This window comes from Capricornis sumatraensis, chromosome 8 (assembly GCF_032405125.1).
Source record: "Capricornis sumatraensis isolate serow.1 chromosome 8, serow.2, whole genome shotgun sequence".
Classification (NCBI taxonomy): Eukaryota; Metazoa; Chordata; class Mammalia; order Artiodactyla; family Bovidae; genus Capricornis; species Capricornis sumatraensis.
In genome coordinates, this window is record NC_091076.1 from 7622203 (window position 1) to 7650007 (window position 27805).

Consider the following 27805-nt stretch of genomic DNA (forward strand, 5'->3'; position numbering starts at 1 on the left):
TGGGGCGATGGGGAAGGAGACAGAGGGCAGGGTGCAGGACAAGGTGCCCTCATGGGCCAGCAGGTTTAGGCAGAAACATACTCCAGAGACAAAAGTGGGGTCTTTTCCTTTATTGTTTGGGGTTTCTCCACATGTAAACATGAGACCCCTCCCACCCCATGCCCAGGTGCCTCTGGTATCCCCGTAACTCAGTCCCCACAGAGTCCCCTTTAAAATCACCAATATAAAAAAGGAGAGTGGGAAGGAGGGAGGGAGGGAAGGCCTGACCACCTCCCAGGCTAGGCTGCTTCTTTCAGCTGGCAGGGACAGGCTGGGGGGGTCATGGGGCAGAGGGGAGCATTGGCTTCCGCACAGGCACGAACAGGCGTTCCCAGTCCTGGGGAGGGGGCCCCAGCTGGGAGGGGGCTCCACAGGTCTAGACTGCAGACTGTTGCAGAGCTAGTGGTTATAAAGTGTGCAGGTGGGGGAGGGGGCGGATGGGTGGCCTGTGGGGGCAGGAGAGAGGACACGTCAGGATGGGGGAGGCCAGCGGCCCCCAGCTCCCCGGGGAGCCCCATCCTGAGGCAGGAACTAGCGAAAGCTGCCTCCCTGGTCTGGCGACCGGAGGGGCTGGAGGAGTCCATGTGCGCCTGGTGGAGGCAGGGAGGGCCCCATGGCTCTGCCCATAGCAAACGAACCGCAGCGGCTGAGAGGAGAGGCGACAGGAGGTCGAGGCCGCCTCCTGCTCCAAGGAAGGCACTTGCAGCTGGTGTGGCCTGGCGTGGCGTCGCAGGAAGGCGTGGCGTCGCAGGAAGGCGTGGCTTGGCGGACGAGGAGGGCAGAGGAGCACGGCAAGGGGCCCGAGCCCCCGCCTCATGCAAACATGGTCAGCTGTAGCCACTGCCGGGCAGAGAGGGCATAGAGAGCAGTCAGCCAGGGCAGAAGCCCCAAGTCCCGCCTCCCAGCTCCATGGCTCAGGAGCTGCCGCCTCCTCCCTCTGTCAAGGGCAGGAGGGAGAGGGACCCTCCTGGGGAGGGGGCCACTCTTACCTCCTCTACCCGGGAGCCCAGACTGCTGGCTCCTGTGCAGGCCTCCAGGGGCCTGGGCCTTCCTGACCCCACCCTCAGAAACCAGAGATCCTTGCTGTGTCCGTGCAGGACGCAGGCGGCCAGCCTCAGGGCTGACTCTGAGGCTGCAGGCTCCAGCCCCACCCCGGGGTGGCGGGGCGGGTGAGAAAAACCCACTGCCCCTGAGTGCCTTCCCCAACCCGACCAGAGGAGAGTCCCACCTTAAACAAGTCAAAGGTCACCACTCCATCCAGATCGGTGTCCAGAGTTTTGAAAAACCCTGTGTGTTCAAGAAACGATGGGAGGAGGGCTTGGTGAGACACGAGTTCGAGGGCCAGCCGCACCTCCAGCCTCACCCTCCACCTCCCCCTGCTGCCCGAGAGCCCCCTCCAAAGTTCCCTCCCTACTCCTCATCTCCTGGCACTCAGACTGTGTGGACCCCCAGCTCCACTCCCCAAGACCCTCATGGGAAGGGGGCGCCCATGGGGACACTCACGGAACATGGTCTCCAGCCGCACCAGGCAGCACACGAAGTTGTCAAAGTCCACGGCCAGGTCTGGCTCCGAGTAGCGGGTGATAATGAGCTCGTACAGCTTCTTGTTGAGCTTGAAGCCTGGCCCAGGAGAGCAGGTGAGGCCCCGGGAAGTGCAGGAAGGGGGACGGAAGGCTGGGGGGAGTGAGCCCCCACCCTGGGCGTGGGGGCAGAGAAAGCTTGAGGACCCAGAATGCCCCACCCAGGAGCTGGCCATCAGGGCCCATAGGTCCAGTTTCATCTGCTCGGAAAGGCCTGGCCTCATCCTCAAGTGGGACTATGAGGGTGAGCACTGTATGGCTCCCATTGGAGCCCCTGGAGGCCGGCTGCACTTCTCCCTGGCTGTGTGGCTCCAGTATCCAGTATCTGAGCAGATACTTTTCTCTGTGCTCAATGGGATAATAAAAGACCCTATCCTCAGCAGCCTGCAGTGAGACAAACTGAAGTGAGTGAAGTCGCTCAGTTGTGTCTGACTCTTTGCGACCCTGTGGACTGTAGCCTACCAGGCTTCTCTGTCCATGGGATTCTCCAGGCAAGAGTACTGGAGTGGGTTGCCATTTCCTTCTCCAGGGGATCTTCCCAACCCAGGGATCGAACACAGGTCTCCCGCATTGCGGGCAGACGCTTTAACTTCTGAGCCACCAGGGAAGTCTAGTGAGGACAACAGGAAATGCTAACAGTCACCGGGAGAAAAAGGCAGTAGATGGCTGTTTATCACTTCTCCACCATTGCCATCAACAACCCCCACCCCCACCCACTGACAAGGCCCTGTGGGTGGGCCACTGCCCTGGGAACTGTCAGGGAAGAGACCCGGGGCCATCTCCCTGGGGGCTCCACAGGTCCTGCCTACCCTCAGGCCTCACCTGCAAACTCAATGGCCATCCGCATCTCGTAGGCACTCATGCTGCCTGACTTGTCCAGGTCAAACTTCCGGAAGATGGACTGGGGTGGGGGCAGAGGGTAAGGGCTCAGCAGGCATCCAGCCCTTCCTATCCGCCCAGCGTGGAGGGTTAACGAGGGTGGGGGTGGGGAGAGGGGGTGACCCACTGGGACACGTGGGCTCGGAAGGGCAGAAGCCAGGGTGAGGGCTTGGGAACCAGAGGCCTGCCGCCTGCTGTGACTGAGGCCGAAGAAGAGGGGAGGGTGTTGCCGGCAGGAACCACCTACCAGGTAATTCCGGATCCGGTTCCATAGGATGTTGAACTCCACCAGGCCCAGTTTGCCATTGCCGTCGCGCTGGGTGGCGGTTAAGAAGAAAACTCTACAGCTTAAACCAGACACCGGGTGAGCGAGTACTGAGCATAAGGGGAGGGGAGACTGGCCGTGGAGAGAAACCCGAGGGAGGGGAGGGGAGAAGCTGCAGGAGCCGCCCAAGGCCAGGCCTGAATTGGGGTAGGTTGGGAGGGGCGTTCACCGAGTGCCAGCCTGTAGATGAGGCCCTCCCCTGTCACTTGACATAGCCCTGCACCTCAGTTTCCCCCCAGTCAAGGGGAGGATGCCAGGAAGAAGGAACTGCCCTGTCCACACCTGTCTCTTTTCCTATGCTGCTCCTGGGACGGGTCACCCAGAGCCCTTCCTATGCCAACATCCCAACCTGAGCCCTTTCTATGCGGACACCCCAACCCCGGGCCCTGCTCAGGAGGATACATCCATGAGGTTGACCATGCTGCGGCAGGACTCCACGCTGAAGCCCGTGGTCCGCAGGTCTTTGTCTGCAAGAAAGACCAGTCTCAACACCTCAACCTGACCACCATCCTCAGCCTGCCCCACGCTGGGTGCACTGGGTAGGACGAGGGGGAGGGAGGCACCATTCCTGTCCCCTGGTATCTAAAATCTAGCTGAGGAGGTGCGTAGGATTGTTTTTATCATCAGAAAAAGGAGTTTAAAGTACTCTAGTAATCAAGCCGGTGACCCAACAGCCACATCAACACCACGATTAGGTGCCGGTAAAAAGGAACAATGCTAGACAGAAGTGAAGGGAATGCAGCAGAAACATGGAGGGAAGGTGGTCACGGCAGGGCTAGCGGCTGCTGCAGGTCCCGAAGGGTGAGAAGAGCAGGAGAGAGGGGTTCTGGGCTAAGGGAAAACCATGGACACAGGTCGGAGGTCAGAGGTCAGAGGTGGGGGCAAAGGGAAGGCTGAAAGGCAGCTGCCTTCAGTTGTACACATTGGGGAGTGAAGCCAGGCACCTGTCACCTGCCTTCTGGGAGGAAGGGAGCTGGCACACTGGCCCTAAGGTGCCACCAGCCAGCTAAGCTGCTGCTTTTTTGAAATATCCATCTATTTATCTATTTGCGTCAGGCCTTAGTTGCAGCATGAGGGATCTTCCCTGAGGCACATGGACTCTCCAGTTGTGGTGCAAGGGCTTTGTTGCCCCTTGGCCAGGGATCAAAGGTGGATTCTTAACCACTGGCCTACTCCCCAGCTAAGTTCCTAATCACACCAGGGCCTGGAGCTCAGGCACAGAGAATGGGGTCCGGCAAGAGGAATTTAGGAGGAAAAGGCGGGGTGAGCAGGGCTCTGAAATGCAGTGGAGGGTACCCGCCCTCGAAGACTGAGGGGTTGGGTTCAGCCCAGGGTAGGAGAAGCCTAGATCCTGGAGTCTGGAGGAACGGGGGCTGGGGGCGTGGAGGCAGGACACGGGGTGGAGAGCAGCCTCCCAGGAACGCTCACGTTTGCTGATGATCCTGTTGAGGATGGTCCGCAGCTCCTTGACGCTGATCTCCATGTCCTGGGGGAAGAGGGAGGATGGCACCTGCCCTGGGGAAACCCCTCGGTGCCCCGGACACCCGCCACCAGGCCCAGCCTACCTCCCCTGCCAGTTGTCTGAAGAGAGACTTGAAGTTCTCATCAATCTCCTCTGCTGAGAGCACTTGCTGGAGAGAGAAGGCGGGGAGAGCAGGTCAGGGGTGCCCCAGCCTGGCCTCTGTGTGGCCAGCAGCGGCAGGCGGGGCTGGGAGCACTCATCAGCTAGGTGTCACTTCACTTTAGAGCCTCACTCTCCTCATCTGTAAAATGGGAACCCAGCCCCTACTCTACTCCTGTCTAGAACTTGTGTAGTCTAAATGTGGAGGCGGAAGTTCAGCCCAATGATGAGGGGTGAGGCTGGATCCCTGCTGTGCGACCTTGGGTAAATTCCTTACCCTCTCTGAACCTGAGTTTCCCTGAGAGGAGAGATGGTGACAGCGCCCTGACACGGTTGTTATGGAGGAAACTGAGTAACCCAGGTAAACAGCTCAGCACAGACCCTGCAGGGAGCAAGAACCCAGGGGCCCGGCGCCATTACTATCACAAAGTCCTTTGCAAGCTGTAAAGTGCTTGGCAAGTGAGGGATGTGTATGGCTCCTGCCAGGAGGGGCTCTGCCCTGCCGGCTAGAGACCGAGACACAGGACACCCAGGTCCCCATCGTGCACCCAGGGTGGGGGCAGGGCACATACCTCATCAGGGAGATTGGCCTGGACCTGGTCATCCAGCTCTCTGCAGAGGGTGGGAGAGAGAGCGGCCAGTCAACTTGGGTAGGGGCAGCGAGGGCGTGGCGGGAGGAAAGGGGAGTTGGGGGAGGGCTTTCTACTCACTGGGTCCCTGCGCTCTTCTCTGAGAAGAAACGCAGCACAAAGTCGCCTTCCTTGTTGGGCTCGAAGGTGGAGGGCACCACCACGTACTCCCCGGGTGGCAGGCGGAAGCGGGTGCTGACCTCCCGCAGGTTGATGAACTGCTCAGACCGGGCCCGGGAGGCATTGGCCAGGAAGAAGTCTCGCTTCAGATGCACGGCTGGCTGGCCCACCAGCTGGTGGGAAGGGAGGAGGAAGTGGGGGCTGCAGCTCAGCCCACCCTTAGAAGTTGCCCCCAGACCCAGACCTCAGGCTCCAGGTTCTGGCCCGTTGGCCAGAAAGCTGGGTCAAGGTTCAGCCACCCGCAGGTGGCCCAACCCTGATGAGTCACATTGCCTGCTTCCTCATCTGTAAAATGGGTGGAAGAGCCTGCCTACTGCACAAGGGCAAGGGGAGGAGACACCGTGGAGGTGAATGCAGACAGTAAGGGAAAACCACTAGACCATTCAGGCATGACCCAAATCAAATCCCTTACGATTCTACAGTGGAAGTGACTGATAGATTCAAGGGATTAGATCTGATAGACGGACTGCCTGAAGAACTATGGACAGAGGTTCGTGACACTGTACAGGAGGCAGTGATCAAAACTATCTCCAAGAAAAAGAAATGCAAAAAGGCAAAGTGGTTGTCTGAGGAGGCCTTACAAATAGCTAAGAAAAGAAGAGAAATGAAAGACAAAGGAGAAAAAGAAAGATATACCCATTTGAATGCAGAGTTCCAAAGAATAGCAAGAAGAGATAAGAAAGCCTTCCTCAGTGATCAGTGCAAAGAAATAGAGAAAAACAACAGAATGGGAAAGACTAGAGATCTCTTTAAGAAAATCAGAGACACCAAGGGAACATTTCATACAAAGATGGGTACAATAAAGGACACAAACAGCATGGACCTAACAGAAGCAGAAGATATTAAGAAGAGGTGGCAAGAATACACAGAAGAGCTGTACAAAAAAGATCTTCATGACCCAGATAACCACGATGGTGTGATCACTCACCTAGAGCCAGACATCCTGGAATGCGAAGTCAAGTGGGCCTTAGGAAGCATTACTACAAGCAAAGCTAGTGGAGGTGATAGAATTCTAGCTGAGCTATTTCAGATCTTAAAAGATGATGCTGTGAAAGTGCTGCACTCAATATGCCAGCAAATTTGGAAAACTCAGCAGTGGCCACAGGACTGGAAAAGGTCAGTTTTCATTCCAATCCCAAAGAAAGGCAATGCCAAAGAATGCTCAAACTACCACACAGTTGTACTCATCTCACATGCTAGCAAAGTAATGCTCAAAATTCTCCAAGCTAGGTTTCAACAGTACGTGAAACAATAACTTCCAGAAGTTCAAGATGGATTTAGAAAAGGCAGAGGAACCAGAGATCAAATTGCCAACAACCGTTGGATCATAGAAAAAGCAAGAGAATTCCAGAAAAACATCTGCTTTATTGACTACACCAAAGCCTTTGACTATGTGGATCATAATAAACTGAAAATTCTTCAAGAGATGGGAATACCAGACCACCTTACCAACCTCCTGAGAAATCTGTATGCAGGTCAAGAAGCAACAGTTAGAACCGGACCTGGGATAACAGACTGGTTCAAAATTGGGAAAGGAGTACGTCAAGGCTGTATGTTGTCACCCTGCTTATTTAACTTATATGCAGTGTACATCATGAGAAATGCTGGGCTGGATGAAGCCCAAGCTGGAATCAAGACTGCAGGGAGAAATATCAACAACCTCAGATATGCAGATGACAACACCCTAATGGCAGAAAGCAAAAAGGAACTAAAGAGCCTCTTGATGAGAGTGAAAAAACTGGCTTAAAACTCAGCTTTCAAAACACTAAGATCATGGCACTGGTCCCATCACTTCATGGCAAATAGATGGGGGAACAATGGAAACAGTGACAGACTATTTTCTTGGGCTCCAAAATCACTGCAGATGGTGACTGCAGCCATGAAATTAAGACACTTGCTCCTTGGAAGAAAAGTTATGACAAACCTAGACAGCTTATTAAAAAAGCAGACACATTACTTTGTTGACAAAGGACCATCTAGTCAAAGCAATGGTTTTTCCAGTAGTCATGTATGGATGTGATAATTGGACCATAAAGAAGGCTGAGTGCTGAAGAATTGATGCTTTTGAACTGTGGTGTTGGAGAAGACTCTTGAGAGTCCCTTGGACTGCAAAGAGATCAAACCAGTCCATCCTAAAGGAAATCAGTCCTGAATATTCATTGGAAGAATTGATGCTGAAGCTGAAGCTCCAATACTTTGGCCACCTGATGGGAAGAACTGACTCATTAGAAAAGATTGGAGGTGGGAGGAGAAGGGGACAACAGAGGATGACATGGTTGGATGGTATCACCAACTCGATGGACATGAATCTGCGTAAGCTCCAGGAGCTGGTGATGGACAGGGAAGCCTGGCAGTCCATGGGGTCGCAAAGAGCTGGACGCGACTGAGCGACTGAACTGACTGATGACACCATGAAGTAACTTTCTTATCATCCTTACCAGGAGTTTCCCATATAAGACACTGCAGGGCCCTCTACACAAGCACCTCATTTAAGCTCATGGGAGCCCATGAGGCTTAGAGCTTAAGCAACTTGCTCAAGGGCACAGAACACTCAGCCCACTCACTACCCTGTTCCCAACCAGGGTCCCAGATGTCCTCAGTGTAAAGAGTCAGACAGGAAAAGCCTTGTGGGTGTGGTTCAGGCAGGGCTCTGAGGGTCAAGGTTCAAATCCAGCCTCCTGACTTGTTACCTGCTCTGACACACAGGAGGACAGTGTTTGCTCTGCCCACTAAATAGTGGGCAGGGGGTGGGGGCACTGTGTGAGCCCCCAGAGGAGGCGGCGTCTTAGCTCTCTACATGTGGGCATGCTGCTGTCCTGCTCCCTCTGGGCAGCATCGGGCCACGTGTGTTCAAGGGTGTGTAAATCCAGGTGAGTCAGGTGCCACACCTACCTCCGGAGGGACCTGCCGGAGAAATGAGGGGAGTTAGAGATACACGCTTGGCCCAGGGGCAGGGAGTATGGTGTGTGCCACACAGGGGCCCAGAGTTCTTCAGATGAAAAGGACAAGATGGGGACACCAGGAGGGTTAGGGATGGGCCTGGGGCTACTGTTGCCTCAGACCTGTTTTCATGCCAGAGAGGGACCCCAGGAGGGAGGCCCAGGCGGGGCCCTCTTGGTCCCTGGAATGCCCTGCACCTCAGCTCTGAACCGGAGTCTCCAGGATTGCCCCCTGCAGGGACAACTGCAAAGTCCTCTAGCCCAGGGACATCAGACATCCACACGAATTTGCTGTCGGGGGGGCTGTAGGCCTGGGCAGAGGCTGTGACTGTCCTTTACCCCGACCAGGGAGATCCAGAAGTGTCTGTCTGTCACGAATACAGAGTATGTAGCAGGGTCCTCCATGGCCAGCATCTGCTTCCATATTTCCCAGATGGGGAGCTCACTACTCCTCCAGGACAGACCACTTGCCCACTTCTTTCTGAAACTGAGCCAGGCGGTCTGTCTCCCAGGCGTCAGCTAAGCCAGAGGTCTGCCCAAGAGCAGCCTCCTGGCCTCCAAGGACAGGGAGAATCTCAGGATCTTCCCTTCTCCTGGCTAAACATCTTCCTCACTCACTATCCGCCTCCTGGGAAGCATTTTAGGCCCCTGGCTGCCCTAGTCCTGGTGGAGGGCCTCAGCAGGTGCCTCCCCAAAGCCAGGTCTAGGACTGTGCACCTCAGGGGTGTGACTGGCCCCAGTTGAACCATGATTGGCAGGTGTCACCAAGTCCTCCGGAGAACACCCCCCCCACTGGCGCCCCCTGGCGGAGCTCGCCGGGAGGCCGCCTTCTCTGCCGCATTCCGCGCGATCCGCCTGCTCACCTCGTAGACAGCGAAACCTATGGTCTCCATGTCACGGCCGAATCGGCGCTCTCGACGGCGGTGCTTCTGCATGAGGGCGAGCAAGAAGCTGCAGCCTGACTCGCGACCCCCGTAGTCGTCGGGGTCTGGGTCATCCGTCTCCTCCAGCCGGATCTTGAACTGGGGGTTCACCCAGAAAGTGGCTGCAGGAGGTAGAGAGGCAGGGATCAGAGGAGAGGTGGAGGAGAGCAGCCTCCCATCAAGCCTTCCCTCCTGCATGTGTTCATTCAACAAATGTCGCTGTGTCCACCGTGTGCCAGGTGACATGTGTGCAGAGGGGACACACAAAGTCCCTGCCCTCGGGAGCTCACATTCCAGAGGAGAGGCAAAGCGCAAGCAAGTCGGGCTAGTGAATGGGACAATTACAAAGAAAGCAAGCTGGACTTGGTCAGCGAAGGAATCTTCCAGGTGACCTGTGAGCTGAGACCTGAAGGAGAAGGCCTGGGAAGCAGGACAAGGCAGAGAGAGAAAAAAGACCCACAGCAGGGGCTCCAGTGAGCAAAGGGGGTCTGGGATGGTGGCAGAGGTAAGAAGTGTGGATTCAATCAGGGAGTAAAAAAGACCCCCTGACAGGTCTGTACTGGGAGGGGCGTGACTGGATTAGGGTTTTAGAGGGTGTCTGCTGTGTAGACAGTGACTTGGAGCAGGGGCAGAGAAAGAGGGTCTGCAGGGGGGGCCACAGGGCTGAGGGGGCCTTGCGTTTCTGGCTGTTTAGTAATTCAGCTGCCTGAACCACCCCCCCACCCCCACCCCCGACTAGAACAGCAAAGTGCTGGACAGAAAATACAAAACCTCCTTTTAAAGGCACCAGTAAGTCCAGCATTCCCTCCCCCACATACCAAATGAACATTAATCAAAAAGATAGATCATAAGTGAGGGTATAGAGAAATCAGAACCTCACAGCTGGTAGGAACATAAAATGGTTCAACTATTTTGCATAATAATCTGGCGGTTGCTCAAAAGGTTTAACATAGAATTACCACATGACCCCGTGATCCCACTCCTAGGAATATGTATGTATGTGTGTGTATATATACATACATATACGTGTGTATCTCCAAGACTAATGACAACAGGTGGTGGTGGTGGTTTAGCCACTAAGTCATGTCTGACTCTTGCGACCCCATGGACTGTAGCCTGCCAAGCTCCCCCTGGCCATGGGATTCTCCAGGCAAGAATACTGGAGTGGGTTGCCACTTCCTCCTCCAAATGACAATATATGTCCACACAAAAAACTTGTATGTGACTGTTCAAAGTAGCATTATTTATAACTGACAAACCCAATTTAAACAAAATGGGATATAACCAAATAATGGAATATTATTCAAAAAAGGAATTGGACACATGCTGTACAACGTGGATGAACATTGAAGACATTATGCGAAGTGAAAGAAGCCAGTCACCAAGGACCACATGTTGTATGATTCCATTTATATGAAATTATTTTCTGGGACAAGCAAATCCATATGAGACAGAAAGTAGATGAGGGGTAGGATAGAAATAAGGGGGAGAAGTGACTTGGGAGTAACAGCCAGGGGTGTGCAGCACTTCTTTGGGGGTAATGAAAATGTTCTACAATTGATGTGATAATGGGTATACAACTCTATGAATACAGCAATGGCCACACTGGATTTTACACTATAAAATGGGTGAAATATATGGTATGTGAATTTTATCTCAATAAAGCTATTAAAAAAAAATAAAAACTGGGAGCCATGAAAGGTAAATAATGCCGAAGGACTTCTGTGGACTCATAGAGACCCTGAGTCCTGCCTGGGTACAAGGGCAGGAGACAAAGTCCGAAAGGAGATCCCAGCAATAAAACTGGGAGCTCTGTGTGGAATGCCCGCAGCAGAAGTATGAAAGAAAATAAAACCACCAGGGGGAAGGAAAGCATTCTCTGAGAATTTACAACCATAAGCAGCCTTCTCATGAGCTTGCAGTTTTAATTCATGCTGCCCATGAGGTGAAAAAAAAAAAACTTAAGGAGAGAATTTATTTTTCAGAGTCATGGCTTTGGAGTATCCTAGGTGACTGGCAGAAACACTCGAGGAACTTAACTTCATCTAAGAACTCAAAGAATTCCCACATACTTCTAGGTCAAATAAGCCAAAAACCTCTCGAGGCTGAGAACAAGCTGCCACAGTGGACAAACCTCATGACAGCTGAGACTGACACCATGATGGATGAAAAACAGCTTGCCAAGACTTCAGACGCTGAAATGATCGGACATGGACTATGAAAGACTAAGCTTACTACGTTTGAAGAAATAAATGAGAAGCTGGAATATATGAACAAGAACGAACAGATTAGAAAAAAGCCACTAACACTTCCAGAAATAAAAGTGAAATTAAGTATTTGTTGGAAAGCTTAACCAACTGCAAAAAAGAAAATTCAAGTGAATTGAGAATGGATCTAAAGAAACTACCCAGAATGCAATCTAGGGAGATTCAGAGAAGGACCATTTAAGAGATGTTAAGAGATCTAGAGGATTGACTGAGGAAGTCTAGCTTACATTTGATTGGCATTCTCAAAGCAGAAAATAAAGAGACTAGGAAAATGGTATTCTGAAAGAGCATGGCTAAGAATTTTCTAGAACTGCTGAACAACATCCATCTTCATATACAGGGAGCTCAACAAATCCAAAACAGAATCCCCAACTCAACACTTCATTGTCTAATTGAAGAATATCAAAGAAACATAATCTTAAAAGAGGAGAGACAAACATTACAGAAGACATGGTAGATGGGCAGATTCGAGACTCAGACACAGGAGTGGGAGCAGAGTGAAGAGGAACAGCATCTCCAGGGAGGTGCAAGTAATGTCGATTCAAGATTCAGCATCTAGAGAATCACCAAGAATGAGCACATCACAAAGGCATTTTACACGAGTTCTGAGAGAATTTATTACCAAAGACCCTCACTAAAATAAATTCAGAAGGCTATATTGCAGACAGACTAAAAAGATCTCAGGTGAAAGGTCTGAGAATGGCGAGCAAAAATACTAATATTATGTGGGTACTCAAACAAACATGGATTATATCAAATAATGGGGATGATGATGGTGCTTACTTTAGGACAGGCAGGAAATAGTTCAGGATTAAAATGCTAGCTAAAGACAGCATATTGAATAAAGAGAGGATGTGATCCAGCTGAAACATTTTCAGGTCTTTATACGTTACACTGTTCAGGTAGAGGGTAAAGATACTGACCAACTAACTTTGGAACTTATTAAGCAAGCTCTTATATCTTCCAAACTCATAGAGGGAAAAACTAGCAGAGAGAAAAGAAAAAAAACTCACTCCAAAAGAAGGCACAGCAGGAGGGATGAACAGAAAATGCATAGTAAGTCTGCTGAACTAAATACAAATGTATCAGTAACACTATGAATGCAAATGGATTAAAATTTCCAATCAAAGGACAATGTTTTCCAAATCTGACCATTAAAAAAGTCGTATGCTATTTATAAGAGATAACTAAAACACTGAGCTATAGAAAGATCAGACATCAAAGAGTATAACACGACATACCACAAAAACAGTAATCAACAGAAAACTGGAAGAGCACAGTCACACAGACTGAAACAGACTTCAAAGTAAAAAGAATTACTAAGATGAAGGCGGGCACTGGAAAATAAAAAAAAGTTTAACTCACTAGGAACTTAAAACAATTTTAAACTTGATACACCTAAAATCATAGCTTGATATTTGTAAAGAAAAATAATTGACAGAAATAAAGGGAGAAATTGGCAAAGCCAACAGGGCGGTGTGAGATTTTTATGATCCCTCTTCCAGTAATTGATAGATTAAACAGACAAAATAGTCAGTAAGTTTGATACTATGAACAATTGTAGAAGATTCCCTCTAACATTCAGAGAATAGTCAAGCGAACAGGCCTGTCAAGAAAACAGACTCCAGATGGGGTTAAATCCCAGTTCAGCCACTTACTAGTGACTCTGGTAAGCTATTTAATTTCTCTGTGCCTCACTTTCTTCATCTGTAAAATAGTGATAATATAGTACATCCCTCATAGGGTCAGTGTGAAAGTTAAGTAGATTCTATTTTAAATATTTACAGAAGTGCTTAGCCTACAGTCCACAACATGAAAGTGTTCGCCAGTCTTTTTGAGGACACCTGAATACTCACCCTGAGCCATTGTACCAGCTTCCGTTTATTTCAAAGTTATGACCTATATAGATCATATTTTCTGAATGCAAGGAAATTAAATTATAAATCAACAATAAAATAGGGAATCCCTGGCAATCCAGTGGTTAGGATGCCACGTTTCCACTGCACGGGGCCGGCCTGGCTTCATTGATTTTCCTCTATCGTTTCTCTATTTCATTTATTTGTCTCTTCTGCTTGCCTTGGGATTAGTTTGCCCACTTACTAGTTCCTTAAGGTAGAAAATTAGGCTATTGTTTTGAGTTCTTTTTTAATATAGGTACACAGTGTTTTAATTACTATCATATGTGATTTCTCGTTTACATTACTATTTCCTTGAGATAAACGCATTCTATGGGGCAGCATTACCTTGATACCAAAGCCAGATAAAAACATCATAAGAAAATGACAGACCAGTATCACTCATGAATAGCAATATAAAAATCCTCAACAAATACTAGCAAACCAAATCCAACAGTTTATTAAGAAGATTACATGCTATGGAAGATTTATTCCAAGAATGTGAGAACAGTTCAATATAAGAAAATCAACCAGTGTAATACATCACATTAATAGGACAAAGGGGAAAAAAATACATAACCATCTCAATTGAGACAGAAAAGGCACTTTAGAAAATCCAACACAAATTCATGACAAGAACGTACATAAATTTAGGAATAAAAAAGAACTTCCTCAATAAGAAAAAGGGCATTTAAGAGCATTTAAGTAATATGTTCAGTGGTGAAAAAAAATGAAAGCTTTCTCTCTAAGTTCAGGAACAAGATGCCTACTTACACCACTATTATTCAACATTGTACAGCAAATTCTAGCTAGATCAATTAGTCAAGAAAAAGAAAAAGTAGCCAAATTAAAAATGAAGAAAAAAACTATCTCTACTTGCAAATGACACGATCCTGTATGGAAAAGCCTGAAAAATTAGAATATTAGAATTAATAACAAATTCAATGAAGTTGCAGATTACATCAGGACACAAAAAACAGTTGTGTTTCTATATACCAACAATGAAAAAAAATCCAAACAGGAAATTAAGAAAACAATATGTTTATAACAGCATCCAAAGCTGTAAAATACCTAAGAATAAATTTCACCAAGGAGTTGAAAGACTTATACACTGAAAATTACAAAACTTTGCTGAAACAAATTAAAAAAGACATAGAAAAGTCAAAAGATATAATACTCAAAGTAATCCACAGATTCAATGCAATTCTTATCAAAATTCCCACAGAAGTGAAAAGCAGATCCTCAAATTTATGTGGAATTTTAAGGGGCCCAGAAGCTAAAATAATCTTGAAAAAGAGCAAGGTTGGAAGACTCATACCTCCTGATTTCAAAACTCACTACAAAGCTAAAATAATCAAAATAGTGTGATATTGGAATAAGAAAAAACAGACGCATAGACTAAAGGAATAGAACTGAGACCAAAAGTAAATCCATACCTAAATGGCCATTGACCACTGGGTGACAAGACCATTCAATGCATAAAGAATAGTCTTTTCAACAGATCCTAGGATAGCTGGGTTTCCACAATCAGAAGAACTAAATTGGGCACCTATCCCACACCATAAACAAAATCTAACTCAAAATAGGTCAACACCTAAATATAACAGCTAAAATAATAATGCTCTTAGAAGAAAATGCAAAGATAAATGACCTTGGATTTGGCAATGGATTCTTAGCTATGACACCAAACGCATGAGCAGTAAAAGAAAAAATAGAAGATTGGGTATCGTCAAAATTAAAAACTTTGGTGCTTCAAAAACACTGTCAAGAAAATGAAAAGACATCCAACAGAAAGGGAGAAAATATACACAAACCATCCACCTCATAAGGCTCACATCCAGAAAATATAAATATATGTATGAAGAATATATGAGAAGACAAACACTCAATCTAAAAGTGGGCAAACGATTTGAATAGACATCCCAGAAGAGATACACAAATGGCCAATAAATACATGAAAATATACTAAACATTATTAGTCACTATGGAAATGCAAATTAAAACTGCAACGTGATACCACTTTATACCAGCCAGGATGGCTATCATAAAAAGGTAGACAATAAGTGTTAACAAGGATGTGGAAAAAAAAACAAGGATGTGGGGAAATTGGAACCCTCATGCATTGAGAGGAGGAATGTGAAACAGTGCTGCCACTTTGGAAAACAGATCACAGTTTCTCGAAAAGGTAAACATGGAGCTACCACACAACCTGAAAATCTCACTCCTACTTGCAGACCTAAGAGAACGTATGCTCATACAAACACACGTACAGAAGTCTTTAGAGCAGCGTGCTCACAATACCCCTAAACTGAAAGCAATTCATCAACTGAAGAGTGAATGAGAAAATGCAGTATATCCATGTCATGGAATATTATTCAACCTTGAAAATGAAGTATTGATCATCCTGCAACATGAATGACCTTTGGAAACACAATGCTCAGGGGAAAAAGCTAGGCACAAAAGGCCACATATTGCATGATTCCGTTTTTATGAAATGTCCAGAACAGCAAACCTATAAAGACAAAATTAAATTAGTGGTTACCAGGGGTTGGTGAATGAGAGGGTTAGGGAGTGACTACTAATGGATATAAGATTTCTTTTGCAGGTAGTGAAAATGTTCTGGAGTTAGGTAATGGTGATGATTATATAGCATTGTGAATATATTAAAAACCACTGAATTGTACCCATTAAAAGTATAAATTTTATAGAATGCCAATTATATTACAATTCTTAAAAACATTATATATCAAAATTGTATAACTCAAAGGTACACACAGAAAAAAATTAATGAAGTAAGAATCTGATTGAAGAAGTCATAAAATTACAATTGCATCAAAAAGAATAAAATACCTAGGAATAAATCTGAGTAAGAAGATAAAAGACCTATTCTCAGGAAACTGCAAGACACTGATGAAAGAAATTGAAGAGGACACAAATGGAAAGCAATACCATGCTCATGGACTGGAAGAACTAATACTGTTAAAATGACCATGCTACCCAAGACAATCTACAGATTCAATGCAACCCCTATTAAAATACTAATGGTATTTTTAACCGGCCTAGAACAAATAATTTTAAGATTTGTGTGGAAACACAAAGATCTTGAATAGCCAAAACAATATTAAGAAAGAAGAACGAAACCGGAGGTAGCACACTCTCTCACTTCAAGCTATACTACATAGCTACAGTAATCAAAACAGTCTGCACAGGTTGCTTTGCAGCCCACTTTGGACACCATGTATTGTCAACTGAAAAAATATAGAAAACTGCTAATAAGAATAAAGGATTTATTTGGGTTCTTTAAAACAAACAAACAAACAATATGATACTGGTATAAAAACAGACACACAGATCAATGGAACAGAACAGAGAGCCAAGAAATGAACCCACACTTAAATGGGCAATTAATCTATGACAAAGGAGTCAAGAATACACAATGAGGAAAAGACAGCCTCTTCAATAAATGATGTTAGGAAATCTGAAGAGCTACATAAAAAAAAAAAAAAAAACTCCACAATTTTCTCACACCATATACAAAAATAAACTCAAAATGGAATAAAGAATTAAATGTAAGACCTGAAACTATTAAACTTCTAGAAGAAGCCATAGGCAATACAGTCTTTGACATCGGTCTTAGTAACATTATTTTGGATCTGTCTCCTCAGGCAAGGGAAACAAAAGCAAAAACAAACAAATGGGACTACATCAAACTGAAAAGTTTCTGCACAGCAACAAAATGAAAAGACTGCCTACTGAATAGGAGAGAGAAACTCACAGGAGATCACATTTGTGGTTATCAGTGGCGAGGGGTAGAGGCAGAGAGAATTGGATGAAAGTGGTCAAAAGGTACACATTTCCCGTTATAAAATGAATACATACTCGGGATACAATGTATAGCATAATAAATAGAGCACTGCTGTATGTTAGATATGAAAGTTGCTAACAGACTACATTCTAAGAGCCTGAGAGTTCTCATCATAAGGAAAAAATACATTTTCTTCTATTTCTTTAATATTGTATCTATATGATATGACGGATATTCACTAAACTTATTGTAGCCATCATTTTACGATGTATATAAATCAAATCATTACGCTGTACATCTTACACAATGCTGAATGTCAATATACCACAATAAAACTGGAAGGAAAAAAATGTCATAAAATAAATTCTAAAAATAAATCTGAAGAAAGCAGATGAATGAAATAACAAGCAAGAGTCATAATATGGAAAAAAAAATACTATAAAGTAAAAAATCATTTTATTTTAAAGACTTATATTGACAAACCCCTCATAGGATTAATAAAGACAAAAGAGACAATGAATAAAAGAGATGTTATCATTACAGATGAGGTATAGTATATTAAGGATAACTTCATGTTAATAATTAAGAAAACAAGATGCAAAGGATTAACTCCTAGAAAATAAAACTCCTCAAAATAGTTTCAAGAGGAAGTAGAAGATCTGAAAAATTCAATGACCTTAAAAGATACTCAATATCAAAAGTTAATCTTCACATAAAAGAGCAGGCCTGGTAGTTTTCTAGACCAGTTCCACCAAACATTCAAGCAAGAAACCATCCCCACCTTATGCAAACTCTTCCAGAAAAACAGGAAAAGACAGAACATTTCCCAGTTCACTTTGCCAGCCAAATATAGCATCCATATCAAAACTAAATAAAGTAAGCATGAGAAAAGAAAACTATTAGCAAACCTCACTCATGAACGTGGATGTAAAATTATTGTATAAAAAATTTATATCATTACTCTGTTGTTTTATCTCAGGAATGTAAGGTTAATTTAACGTGAGAAAAGTCATCAATGTAACTTATTGTTTTAACAGGTAATTTAAAACAGCTAATTCTAATAATAGTTATTTCATAACACTAAGTTTCATTACTCTGATAAAAGGTGCATATACACACACACACAAAAACCTAGAGTAGAAAAGTTTGTAGTGATGAAATCTACAGTCAACGTTTAATAGTAAAAACTTTTCCTTTGAGAGAGGGGTAAGACCAGAACATAGTGAGTCCTAGTGGGCATGCAGCAAGCCTGGCCAGCACATTAATCAAGAATGAATATGTAATCAAAGTTATAAGCATTGGAAAAGAAACAAATTTATCGTTATTGGCAGATGCTATACTGTCAGTTAGAAAACCAAAAAGAATACAGAAAAATGAGTAAAATTCATTACAATTTAACAAGCTTGCCAGATGTAGAATAAACCTAAAAGGTCAGCTGCATACTACAGTATCAGCAATGACCTGGCAGATGTCATTTAAAAAGAGATACTATTTACAACAGCAACAAGCTGATATAGTATCTAGGAACAAATCTCAACAGAGGTATAAGCCCTTTACAATGAGAATTATAAAACTTTATTGAAAGACACTAAAGACCAAAATAGACATAGCATATGCTTGGATAAGAAGAATCAAGATTGGAAAGATGTCAATTCTCCCTGAATTGGTCTATGCAATCCCAAATTAAAATCTCAAAAGGGCTTTTTGTAGGACTTGATAAACTGATCCTAAAATTCACACAGATAAAACAAAACCAAAAAAAGAAAACCAGAAGCAAAGAGCAAGAGGAGCTAAGAGACTCTTGAAGAAGGAATTCATCCTGCCCAATTTCAGGATTTATAAATCTTAGTTCCACAACGAGGAATCAAACATGCACTGCCTATACTGGAAACAGAATCTTCACCACGGGACCACAGCAAAGTCCCAGGACTCATAAATCTATAGCAAGTAAACCAGTGCGGCAGTAGCAAAGAGATAGGCCGAGGGACAGAAAGGCAACTCAGAAACAGGCCCAGCTACGTGGGAACTTATGACAGGGCTGGACCTGCAGGGAGAGGACAGACTTCTCAGTAAACGGTACAGAAAACAGTGGTCATCTGTTTGGGAAAGAATTGAAATTAGGTTCCTGCGAGGGAGAAGAATGCTTGAACACAGAGGGCTGGGAGCCAGGCTGAGAACTGCGGGAAGGGGCAGGACACGAGAAGAGAGCAGCGGTGGTGGGTTTGGCAAAACCCAAGCGGACAAGGAGCAGCCGCGGCAGCGTGGTGGGGATGCAAGGTGGACTGGAGCGGGTTAAGCACTGAACTTAGTGAGGAAGGAAATGGGGAGGCTGGCCATCTTGAGAAACTTCACTTTGAAGGGGAGCAGAGAAACAAGCAGGGAAGTGGGTTCCAGAGGCAGGCAATTCTCCCTTGTGACCCGGAGAGAGAGGCGACGGGTGAAGGAGCCCAAGGAGAGCGGGGTCTAGAGCAGAGGTGGGGGTGGGGTGCCCCTGAGCGGGGACCGTTCTGCCACTGTCGCAGGCAGGAAGGCAGCAGAGACGGGCACAGGTCCACACAGGCTGGGGGCCTTGGAGGTGGGACTACGGGGGTGTCCTGTGAAATCGGAAAACACTGACAGTGGAGGCAGGTCTGAGGAGAGACTAGGAACATACGAATAGTGGAATTGCTGGGGCCACAGAAAGTGCACATCTGAGGTCTGTGGCTGTGGGTGTACAGGGAAAATACTGCCCCAAGCGTGTGATTTCTCTCCAGGCCCGGTCAGCGGTTCTGGAGCCGGTCAAGAAGGTTCAATCAGGATTATGGGTGTGCCAGGTAAGAGGACCAGAGGGAGCTAGGAGCCAAGAAACTTGAGTGTTTGCAGGGACAGCATTAAAATGCTGACTCCAACCTGGGGAGGATGAGGATGCTAACCTGCTAAGAAGAGAAGGCAGGGTGGGAGAGGAAGGATACCCATGGACCCCAGGGAAAGGCGACAGAAGGACCAAGGAGGGAGACAGCGGGCCAGGAGGAAGGCCCAGAAGGAGGAGTGACAGGAGGTGGCCGGGCTGCAAGGAAGTCTCCTCTGTCCGCACCCTGAGCTCAGGTTCCAGCAAGGCAGTCAAAGGTGGCTCTTGGGAATTTACACTTTTTCCTCCTCAAAGCAAATCTGCAAAACCAGCACAACTACCCCTATCTTACAGGTGAGGAAACAGGCTCAGAGAGAAGATACGTCTTGTCCAGGGCGGCAGGGCCCAGGACCCCACCCCCCAGGTTACCTGGGTAGTTGCGGCAGCCCCCCGCAGTGCTCCCCCGGCGCCAGGTGCCCTCGTACAGGGTGGTGTTCCAGTTGCGGAACCTCTGGCTCTTGAGCGCGTCGGGCGTCAGGTTGCAGATCTCCAGGCGGGTGAATTCACGCATGAAGTCTCGGAATGACATCCTGGGGGGTCGAGGTGAGAGTGAACCAGGGTGCCCAGGCGGGGCATCGAGAGACATGGCACAGCTGGCTTTCGGGCGGGGAGGGGGCTTGGGAGCTGGGGTGCCCACTCAGACTGAGGAGGGGGCTGCTCACCAGAACTCCCCATCCTCCATCTTGATCCGGAGCTGCTCCCGCACGTAAGGGTCCACGCCATTCCACTCCGAGGAGCTGCGGGAAAAGGGTATTGCCAGGGGCTGGCGGCCACCGACCTGCCCAGCCTCTATCCCTGGGGCCTGTCCTTCCCTGGCCCGGCTCAGGAGGCCTCCACAAGGTCATGTCCAGAGACCCCAGTCCCAGGGGTTATCTTATGAGGGCCGGGTCAGACGCCCCGAGGATGCTCGTAGATGGGCACAGCCGCCCACACGCACAGCCTGAGCTTTGCCAGGAGAGTCCCCAGACCCAGTCACATGCAGATGGGCCCCTCTGTTCAAGCCTGAGTCCACTGTGGGCTGGCAGAGATCCCAGCAGAAATGCCAGTGGCACTGAACAGTCTTCCCAGGCCTCCCCGGCCAGCATCCACGGCCCCTCACCCGTCACTCCAGGCTCCCGTCCACTCCACCTCGCCCCAGGGGTTCCGCATCCGGATCAGGTTCACCATCTGGCCCTGGTAGTTCACCTGTTCCCCAGAGCTCACGTCAGTGTCTGCTTCTGGCACACACTTTGACACCCCTTCCCGCCACCTCATCCTCACAGAGCCCAACTCAGCACCCAGCACCCACCGTTGGAAGCACAGCTGAGAAGCCTGTCTGGGCATAAACTGCTGAGAGAGGCAACTCTACACACAAAGTACAGTAAATCAGGGTGGGACAAGATAACCATCTTTGGGCGAGAGTCCCTGGGAGATAGGAAAGGTGCTGCTGAAGGTCACGGGGAGAGTCGGCCTCTCCCACAGCCTTGGCCACAGGCCAGAGAGGCAAGGAGGCTGGAACCACCCTTTGGGGAAGACCTCCACCTGGGGCGGTACCTGCTTGGCCCCAGTCACAGAGTAGGCGTGACCCTTCACCAGCTTCTTGAAGGTGACAGCCTCCATGTCCAGAATGCTGGAGATCTGCAGAAAGACACATGGGCTGTGGCTGCTGTCCCCACCCCCATTCAGGAGACGAGCCCCGAGTCTTGGCTTTCCCTTGCATACACCCACAGTTACTGGGAGCGATGGGCAGGACCCCTGACCCCTTCTCAGTCCCTGGAAGGGGGAGCTGCTGGCTACTCCACCAATGTTACTGCTGGTGAGGGGGCCTGTGCACCCCACTGACACTGCTTTTGGCCAGAGCTGGCCAGACCCTGGGCAAACACGCGTGAACACAAACATACAGCCATGCAAAGCCTCTCCCCTCACCCAGGAGCCACGAGATCCTCAGAGGACCTCATGTGGAGGGACTCAGGGAGGCGGAGAAGAGGGGTGAGCAGAGACTAGAGTTGGGTAGGCTGGGGAAAAGCATGGCGGCAGCGTTAGAGTGGAGGATGCAGTGACGGTGGGGGTGGAGGCCGAGATCAAGGATGAGGGAGGTCTGAAGATAAGTCGGGGAACGGAAGAGCAACTGAAGGAACGAATGGGGAGTCTGGGGCCCACAGGAACTGGGACTCAGGAGGAGCTGAGGCCAGGCTGTGAACTGGACAGTGCATGGGCATGGCCCCTCATGACAGGAAAGAGGAAGTCGGAAAACATGCTGAGGTCTGAGGTTTTGGGGACCAGGAGGAAGCCAGGCATGGAGGTGGAGGACAGGACCGAGGTGATGAGCGAGGCTGGGTGAGGATCCGGGGATGGTGTGAAGCAAAGGACAGGGTCTGGAGCCAAGCCCGTGGCAAGTCTGAGGCTGGGCTGAGTAGAGAGAAGGAACCGCTAGGAGACTCAGGTCCCGGGATGGGGGAGGCACTTACATCGATGGAGCAGCCCAGCAGGGAGCCGCGCTCCAGGGCCTTGAGGATGATGTTGTAGAGGTCGCTGGGCGCCTTCCGCAGTTCATACCACTCGGTGACTCCGCCGGTGAAGTCCTCAAAGCCCTCAGACGTGCTGCCTCCTGAGAGGGCCTCGTAGCTGCCATTCACCCTGTGGGCAGCCCAGGTCAGCACTCTGCACCGAGCAGGAACCCCAACCCAGGCGTGGCCTGGAGCTGTCCCTGGGCCCCTACTCACTTGGCATAGGCCTTCTCCAGCAGGGCGCTCCAGAACTCGTTGCCTTGGGCAGAGTGCACGAACACCAGCTTCCCGTCCTTGGTGGGCAGCAGGTCATCCACCACCACATCCACCCACTCACCAAACTGCCACAGCTGGGGGAGGAGGGGCACGGTGAATCCCTGCTTTGGGATCCCTCGGGCCTAAGGTCAGGCCTCAGCAGCTCTGCCACTCACTAGATACCTGATTCTAGGCCATGCATCCTAGACACAGGGATCTGAGCAAGTCGTCCTCTCCGAGCCTGTTTCCCCCTCCACAAAAGGGAACAGTAATGCCTTCCTAATGGGAAAACTAAACAAGATTAGGAAGGTAACGCTTGTAAGGCAGCATTGTTCATACTTTTGAAACAGACCAAGGTGGTTCTTCAGGTACAGAGACGTTGCAAAGCCCTTAAACCTTGACTCTACCATGACCCCAGACTTTCCCCCTCCCACCATTCTAGGCCAGGGTGTGTGTGTGTGCGTGTAGGGAGTGGGAGACCTAGGTAAATTAGATGTGGAATGAAAATGCGTGTGTGTGCGTGTGTGTGTGTGTGTGTAGGGGGGTGGGGATACATAGGTAAATTAGGTGTGGAATGAAGACGCGGGATCTAGATCCTTCAACCCCAAGGAGGACAGGATTCCCACAATCGCGGGCTTGCTTCAAAGATGCCTTGAAAGGCAAGTTTCCCAGTGAGGGAAGGACTTCCCCCTATTCCAGGCCAAAAGTGACTCTGTGCTACAGCACTGGGGGCCGTGAGTGTGCAAAACAATGGGGCAAAAGGGAGGGGGTGCGCCCACAGCACCGTGGAGAAAGTGAACGGGCCAATCAGAGGCCGCGGAGGAACGGATTGGAGAAGTACGAGGAGAGGGTGGGGAAAGGGCAGCGAGGCCACGCCCCTGCGGACCAGCGCGGGCAGGTGCCGCACTTGGCCCCAGTAGTTCGCGCCGCACTGTGGGTCCCGCAAGTCAAGCCATATGCGCCAAGGCGGGTGAGGATGAAGTAGGGGGCAAGGCGCTCCCTGACCAGACGGAAGGAGAGGACACCGGCGCCAGAGATTCTCACCCAGGGTTGCTGGCGTGTCTCTTCCCCAAAACGAGCCTACTGAGAATTCATCAGTGTAATTTGAAAGTGGGTCCTGTGCGCAAAGAGCATCAGGAAAAGCTGCTTTAAATAAACTTTATCCAGAGTCTTTCTTTTCCGCAGGGCTCTCTCAGTGGCTGGAGACTGACTTGAGCGCAGGAGGAGTTGGGGGTGAGAGGGTCCGGGAGAGACTGAGGCCAAGGGTGTAGATGACCATAGGTGATGGCCGATTTTCCCCAGAAGAACACTATTTTTCAGACAGGGAAACTGAGACCTTGGGGAGGAAAAGGGTTTGTCCCACAGGACATAACCCAGAGAATTTTCTCCTCTTCTAAACACTTTTTTTTCTCTAGTGTGCACAACCAGCCAGGAAGATTGCCAGCTGAAATACCTGCCCAACCATTTCACACACGATAGATTCTCACACATGACAGACTTGAGATGGAATCAAGAGGTCAAATACTTTCGGGGAGGTGGGGGAGCTGGCCCCGCAAGGTGCGGCCCTGAGTCACCCTAACTTCAGGGTCCCCCAGCCCATCTCCGTTGCCTGCTACCCCTCCCTCCCTCACCGCCCCCCTCTTTGTCCAAGGCGCATGTGGGGCTCCTCACCTGGAAATGGAAGATGCCCGCGTAGCCATCCTGGAAGCTTTGGCCATGTGGAACTACTCGGTGCAGGAGCGTGTCATTGAGGGTAAGGGAGGCGATGGCAGCCAGAAGCCAACAGTCCCCTGGGATGGGAAGGATCCATGTCAGATCTACTCTTCGCCCAGTGAGTGCCATACTGCGGAGAACCTGGGACTCCCCAGGCAGGGTACCCCTCAACTTACAGAAAAGACCCAGGAATCTGGGCAAACCAGCCCCAGCACTGAGAGCCAGAACCTGCTCGGGCTTGCAGGAGGGAGAGGCTGAGGCAGAGCAGGAAGGAATGGGCACAGGGAACTACAGAAAACACACTCGGAATCCCCCAGGGCCTACCCAGTGCGCCCTGGCAGATGTCTGTGCGGGTGGCTCCATCCACGATGAACTGAGGGTTTGAGAACAGCTCCTGCAAGAGACCCAGAGTCCTGTCTCTGGGCCAGCCCCTCCTAGAAACTGGAACCCAGCCATCCCAGACCCCACTCGAGGGACCCTTGCATCCTATTCCCACTCCTCACTCAGGAAGGGGGTAAACTGAATCCCATCCAGGGTGGCCCCTCTCACCGTGGGACGTTTCCACTTGATGCCATACGTTTTGGAGGAGTTGGGGCCCAGCTCCTTGAAGCCCAGGCTCTGGGGCACTGGGGGGAAAGCCTCATCACGGAAAAGGGCCCCCCTTTGCAGGCAGTGAACCCGCAGCTGCTCGTAATCCTGGCCCAGGTACTTGATGGCATTTTCATGGCGGCCCAGGCCCAGCTCCTTGGCCCGCTGCTTCTGCACTTGTGCAGACACCCCGGTGCAGTACACCGGAGTGATGAACTCCTCGGCCATCCTGTGGGACAGAGGGGCCCTGCTCAGAACCCAGGCCTTCCCAGGCCTAGAGCTGGGGCTCCTATCTGCTAACACTGCTCTCTGGCCCGCTGCCATCCTTTCTCCCCAAGCCTGTGGTTTCCCCACCTCCTCACTAAATTAGGGCTGGCAGCCATACCTCTCTGCTCCCAGAATCCACCAGAGGGGGCTTCCCATCCCCCAGGTGCGCTGGCCACCACCTCCCTAATCCCACCCAATGCTACCACCTCTCCGTTCCCAGACTCCCATTGTCCCGGGTCTGCAGGCCTGCGGTCAGCCAGTCAGGTGGGGAAGGGCGGGGCCCGAGATAATAGCACAAGGAACGAGGAAGGTGGGGAGACCCCGAGGCAAACCCTCTTTGAATGCCCCTCTCCCCAGCCTAGCCAAGCTCCTAGGCACTGGCCCCCTTCCCAGCTTGGGGGCTGATAAGTCCAGGCAGTCCGGGGTTCCCCTCCCCAGGCTCCTGAGACTGGTTGAAGGATCAGGGAGGCTCGGCCTCAGTCCTTTCCCCTCCCGCCAGCCCCCAGCCCAGCCTCTGGAGACAGTGAGGAACGCAGCCTGGGGCGGGCTCCGGAGCCTTGCGGTTCCCGAGCCTCCGCCCCGTCGCAGGCACTCAGAGAGCCCGGGGGAAAGGCAGCCCCGCAGCCGGGATCCAGGCCAAGCTGGGGGAACGCCGGGCCGGCCTCACCCTCCTTACCTGAGGGAAGCGTGTTGGGGGGTCGCTGCGGTCCCTGCGCTGGCTTCCCGGGTGGCAACTGAGGACAGGGCCCAACCAGGAAGAGCGCTCCTCCCCGCCCTCCTCCGCCCCTCCCTTCTCTCCTCCTCGGTCTTCCACCCCGCTTCCTCTCCGCCCTCCCTTCTCTCCGGGCACCTTCTCCGACGATCTCTCTAACTCACGGTATCTCCCCGGCCCTCCTCCGCAGACGCCGGGCCAACTCCGCGAGAGGACAAATTAGTCAAAGGCAGATTCGTCCCCGGGGAGGGGCCAGCGCCTGTCGGGGTGGGGAGGGCTGGGGCCCGGACGCCAGGGCAGCGCAGGGGAGCGGAGGGGGAGGACGGACAGGGGGTATTTTTAACCAGGGGCAGCAGCTCGAGTTGCAGGGCTGGGTGGCCCCACCCCACGCGGCGGCCCCGGAGGGCATTCCCGGGAGTCCAGCCCCTCGGCGCCACCTCCCGCAGCCCGGGGTCCGTCCCCCCTCCCCTCGGCAGAGCCGCAGCTGTCCCCCCACATGGCCCCCGCCCCGCGCGTCCCTAGCGCGGGGCCGAGATTACCTCGGGCTATGGTAGCTGCTCGGAGGAGGGGCCGGGCCGGAGGCGGGCAGACCCCTGCCGGACGCTCTGCAAACGGCAGTCCCACCCCGCCGGTTCCCCGCCGCAGCCCGGTTCCTGGGCCGGGCCCGCTCCCCACCCCCACCCCGCCCCCGCGCCCCGGGGCGCAGGCTCCCGGTGTTGCCACCCCGCCTTAGCGGCTCGCGGCATCTAGGCGGGGCTCGGGGAATCGGTCCCCCGGACCCGGGCTGGCTGCGTGACCTTGGATGAGTCTCTGCCCCTCTCGGCCTTAGTTTCCCCATTTGCGCCGCGAACGGGATGAAATGAGGAACTGCGGGATCCCATCTTGCGCTCTGAGGTTTCTTGTGCTCGGAAATTGCGAGAGGCCAGTATCCTTGCCCTCTCCTCCTTGCCCTCCCTCTCCCACCCTCCTGGGAACGCCCGTGTGCCGCTTTACCCAGGAGGGGGCGGTAGAGGCTGCGAGGCGGCCAGCAGGCCCACCCGGGACCCGGAGAGACCCTGCCACCTGAGATGCAGAAGTAGGAGGGACGGAGACTGCAGCGGACCCTCGGCTCAGGGCTTTTGATTGACCTTGGCGGCCCCAGCTAGGAAGGTCGCGGCCCTTACATGATGTTTTCTTGTTCAGTCCCTAAGTGTCCGACTCTTTGTGACCCCACGGCCCTTACATGATGTTTTCTTGTTCAGTCCCTAAGTGTCCGACTCTTTGTGACCCCACGGCCCTTACATGATGTTTTCTTGTTCAGTCCCTAAGTGTCCGACTCTTTGTGACCCCACGGCCCTTACATGATGTTTTCTTGTTCAGTCCCTAAGTGTCTGACTCTTTGTGACCCCATGGACTGTAGCCCGCCGGGCTCCTCTGGGGATTTCCCAGACAAGAGTACTGGAATGGGATGCCATTTCCTTCTCCAGGGCATCTTCCAGGATTCAGGAATCGAACCCCGCGTCTCCTGCATTGTCAGGTGGATTCTTTACCACTGAGTCCCCAGGGAAGCCCTTTATGTGGTGTACACACAAGCCTTTTGATGGGGAAACAGTTCTTCGCCTTCCTCGAATTTGAGGGACTTCAAGAAAGCTGAGCGCCGAAGAATTGATGCTTTTGAACTGTGGTGTTGGAGAAGACTCTTCAGAGTCCCTTGGACTGCAAGGAGATCCAGCCAGTCCATTCTAAAGGAGATCAGCCCTGGGATTTCTTTAGAAGGAATGATGCTAAAGCTGAAACTCCAGTACTTTGGCCACCTCATGCAAAGAGTTGACTCAT

At 50.4% G+C, this 27805-nt stretch overlaps 1 protein-coding gene across 3 annotated transcripts; it reads right to left on the reverse strand.

Moving 5' to 3' along the window:
* Positions 1–112: 112 nt before the first annotated feature.
* CAPN1 (calpain 1) lies at positions 113–26625 on the reverse strand. Of its 3 annotated transcripts, none has more exons than XM_068977766.1 (22): positions 26530–26625; positions 24973–25240; positions 24748–24817; positions 24382–24500; positions 22672–22805; positions 22417–22585; positions 21503–21586; positions 21069–21154; positions 20632–20706; positions 20339–20499; positions 9056–9237; positions 8146–8157; positions 5155–5366; positions 5017–5056; positions 4389–4454; positions 4252–4309; positions 3226–3290; positions 2746–2814; positions 2442–2520; positions 1543–1659; positions 1268–1326; positions 113–879 (listed from the first exon to the last, which is right to left on the reverse strand). In XM_068977766.1, the coding sequence occupies exons 2-22, from the start codon at positions 25237–25239 to the stop codon at positions 853–855; spliced, it is 2151 nt and encodes a 716-aa protein (XP_068833867.1). In that variant the 5' UTR covers position 25240; positions 26530–26625; the 3' UTR covers positions 113–852. The 3 variants fall into 3 exon arrangements, with proteins under 3 accessions (XP_068833867.1, XP_068833866.1, XP_068833865.1); XM_068977765.1 differs by lacking the exon at positions 26530–26625 and adding an exon at positions 26155–26173; XM_068977764.1 differs by lacking the exon at positions 26530–26625 and adding an exon at positions 25955–26034.
* Positions 26626–27805: the final 1180 nt, after the last annotated feature.

Coding starts and splice junctions, on each gene's coding strand:
- CAPN1 (XM_068977766.1), bottom strand. CDS start 25,239: ATGGCCGAGGAGTTCATCACTCCGGTGTACTGCACCGGGGTGTCTGCA. Junction 24,501..24,747: donor CATCTGCCAGGGCGCACTGG/GTAGGCCCTGGG, acceptor TTCCCATCCCAG/GGGACTGTTGGCTTCTGGCT. Junction 2,815..3,225: donor GCATGGTCAACCTCATGGAT/GTATCCTCCTGA, acceptor ACCGCCACCCAG/CGCGACGGCAATGGCAAACT.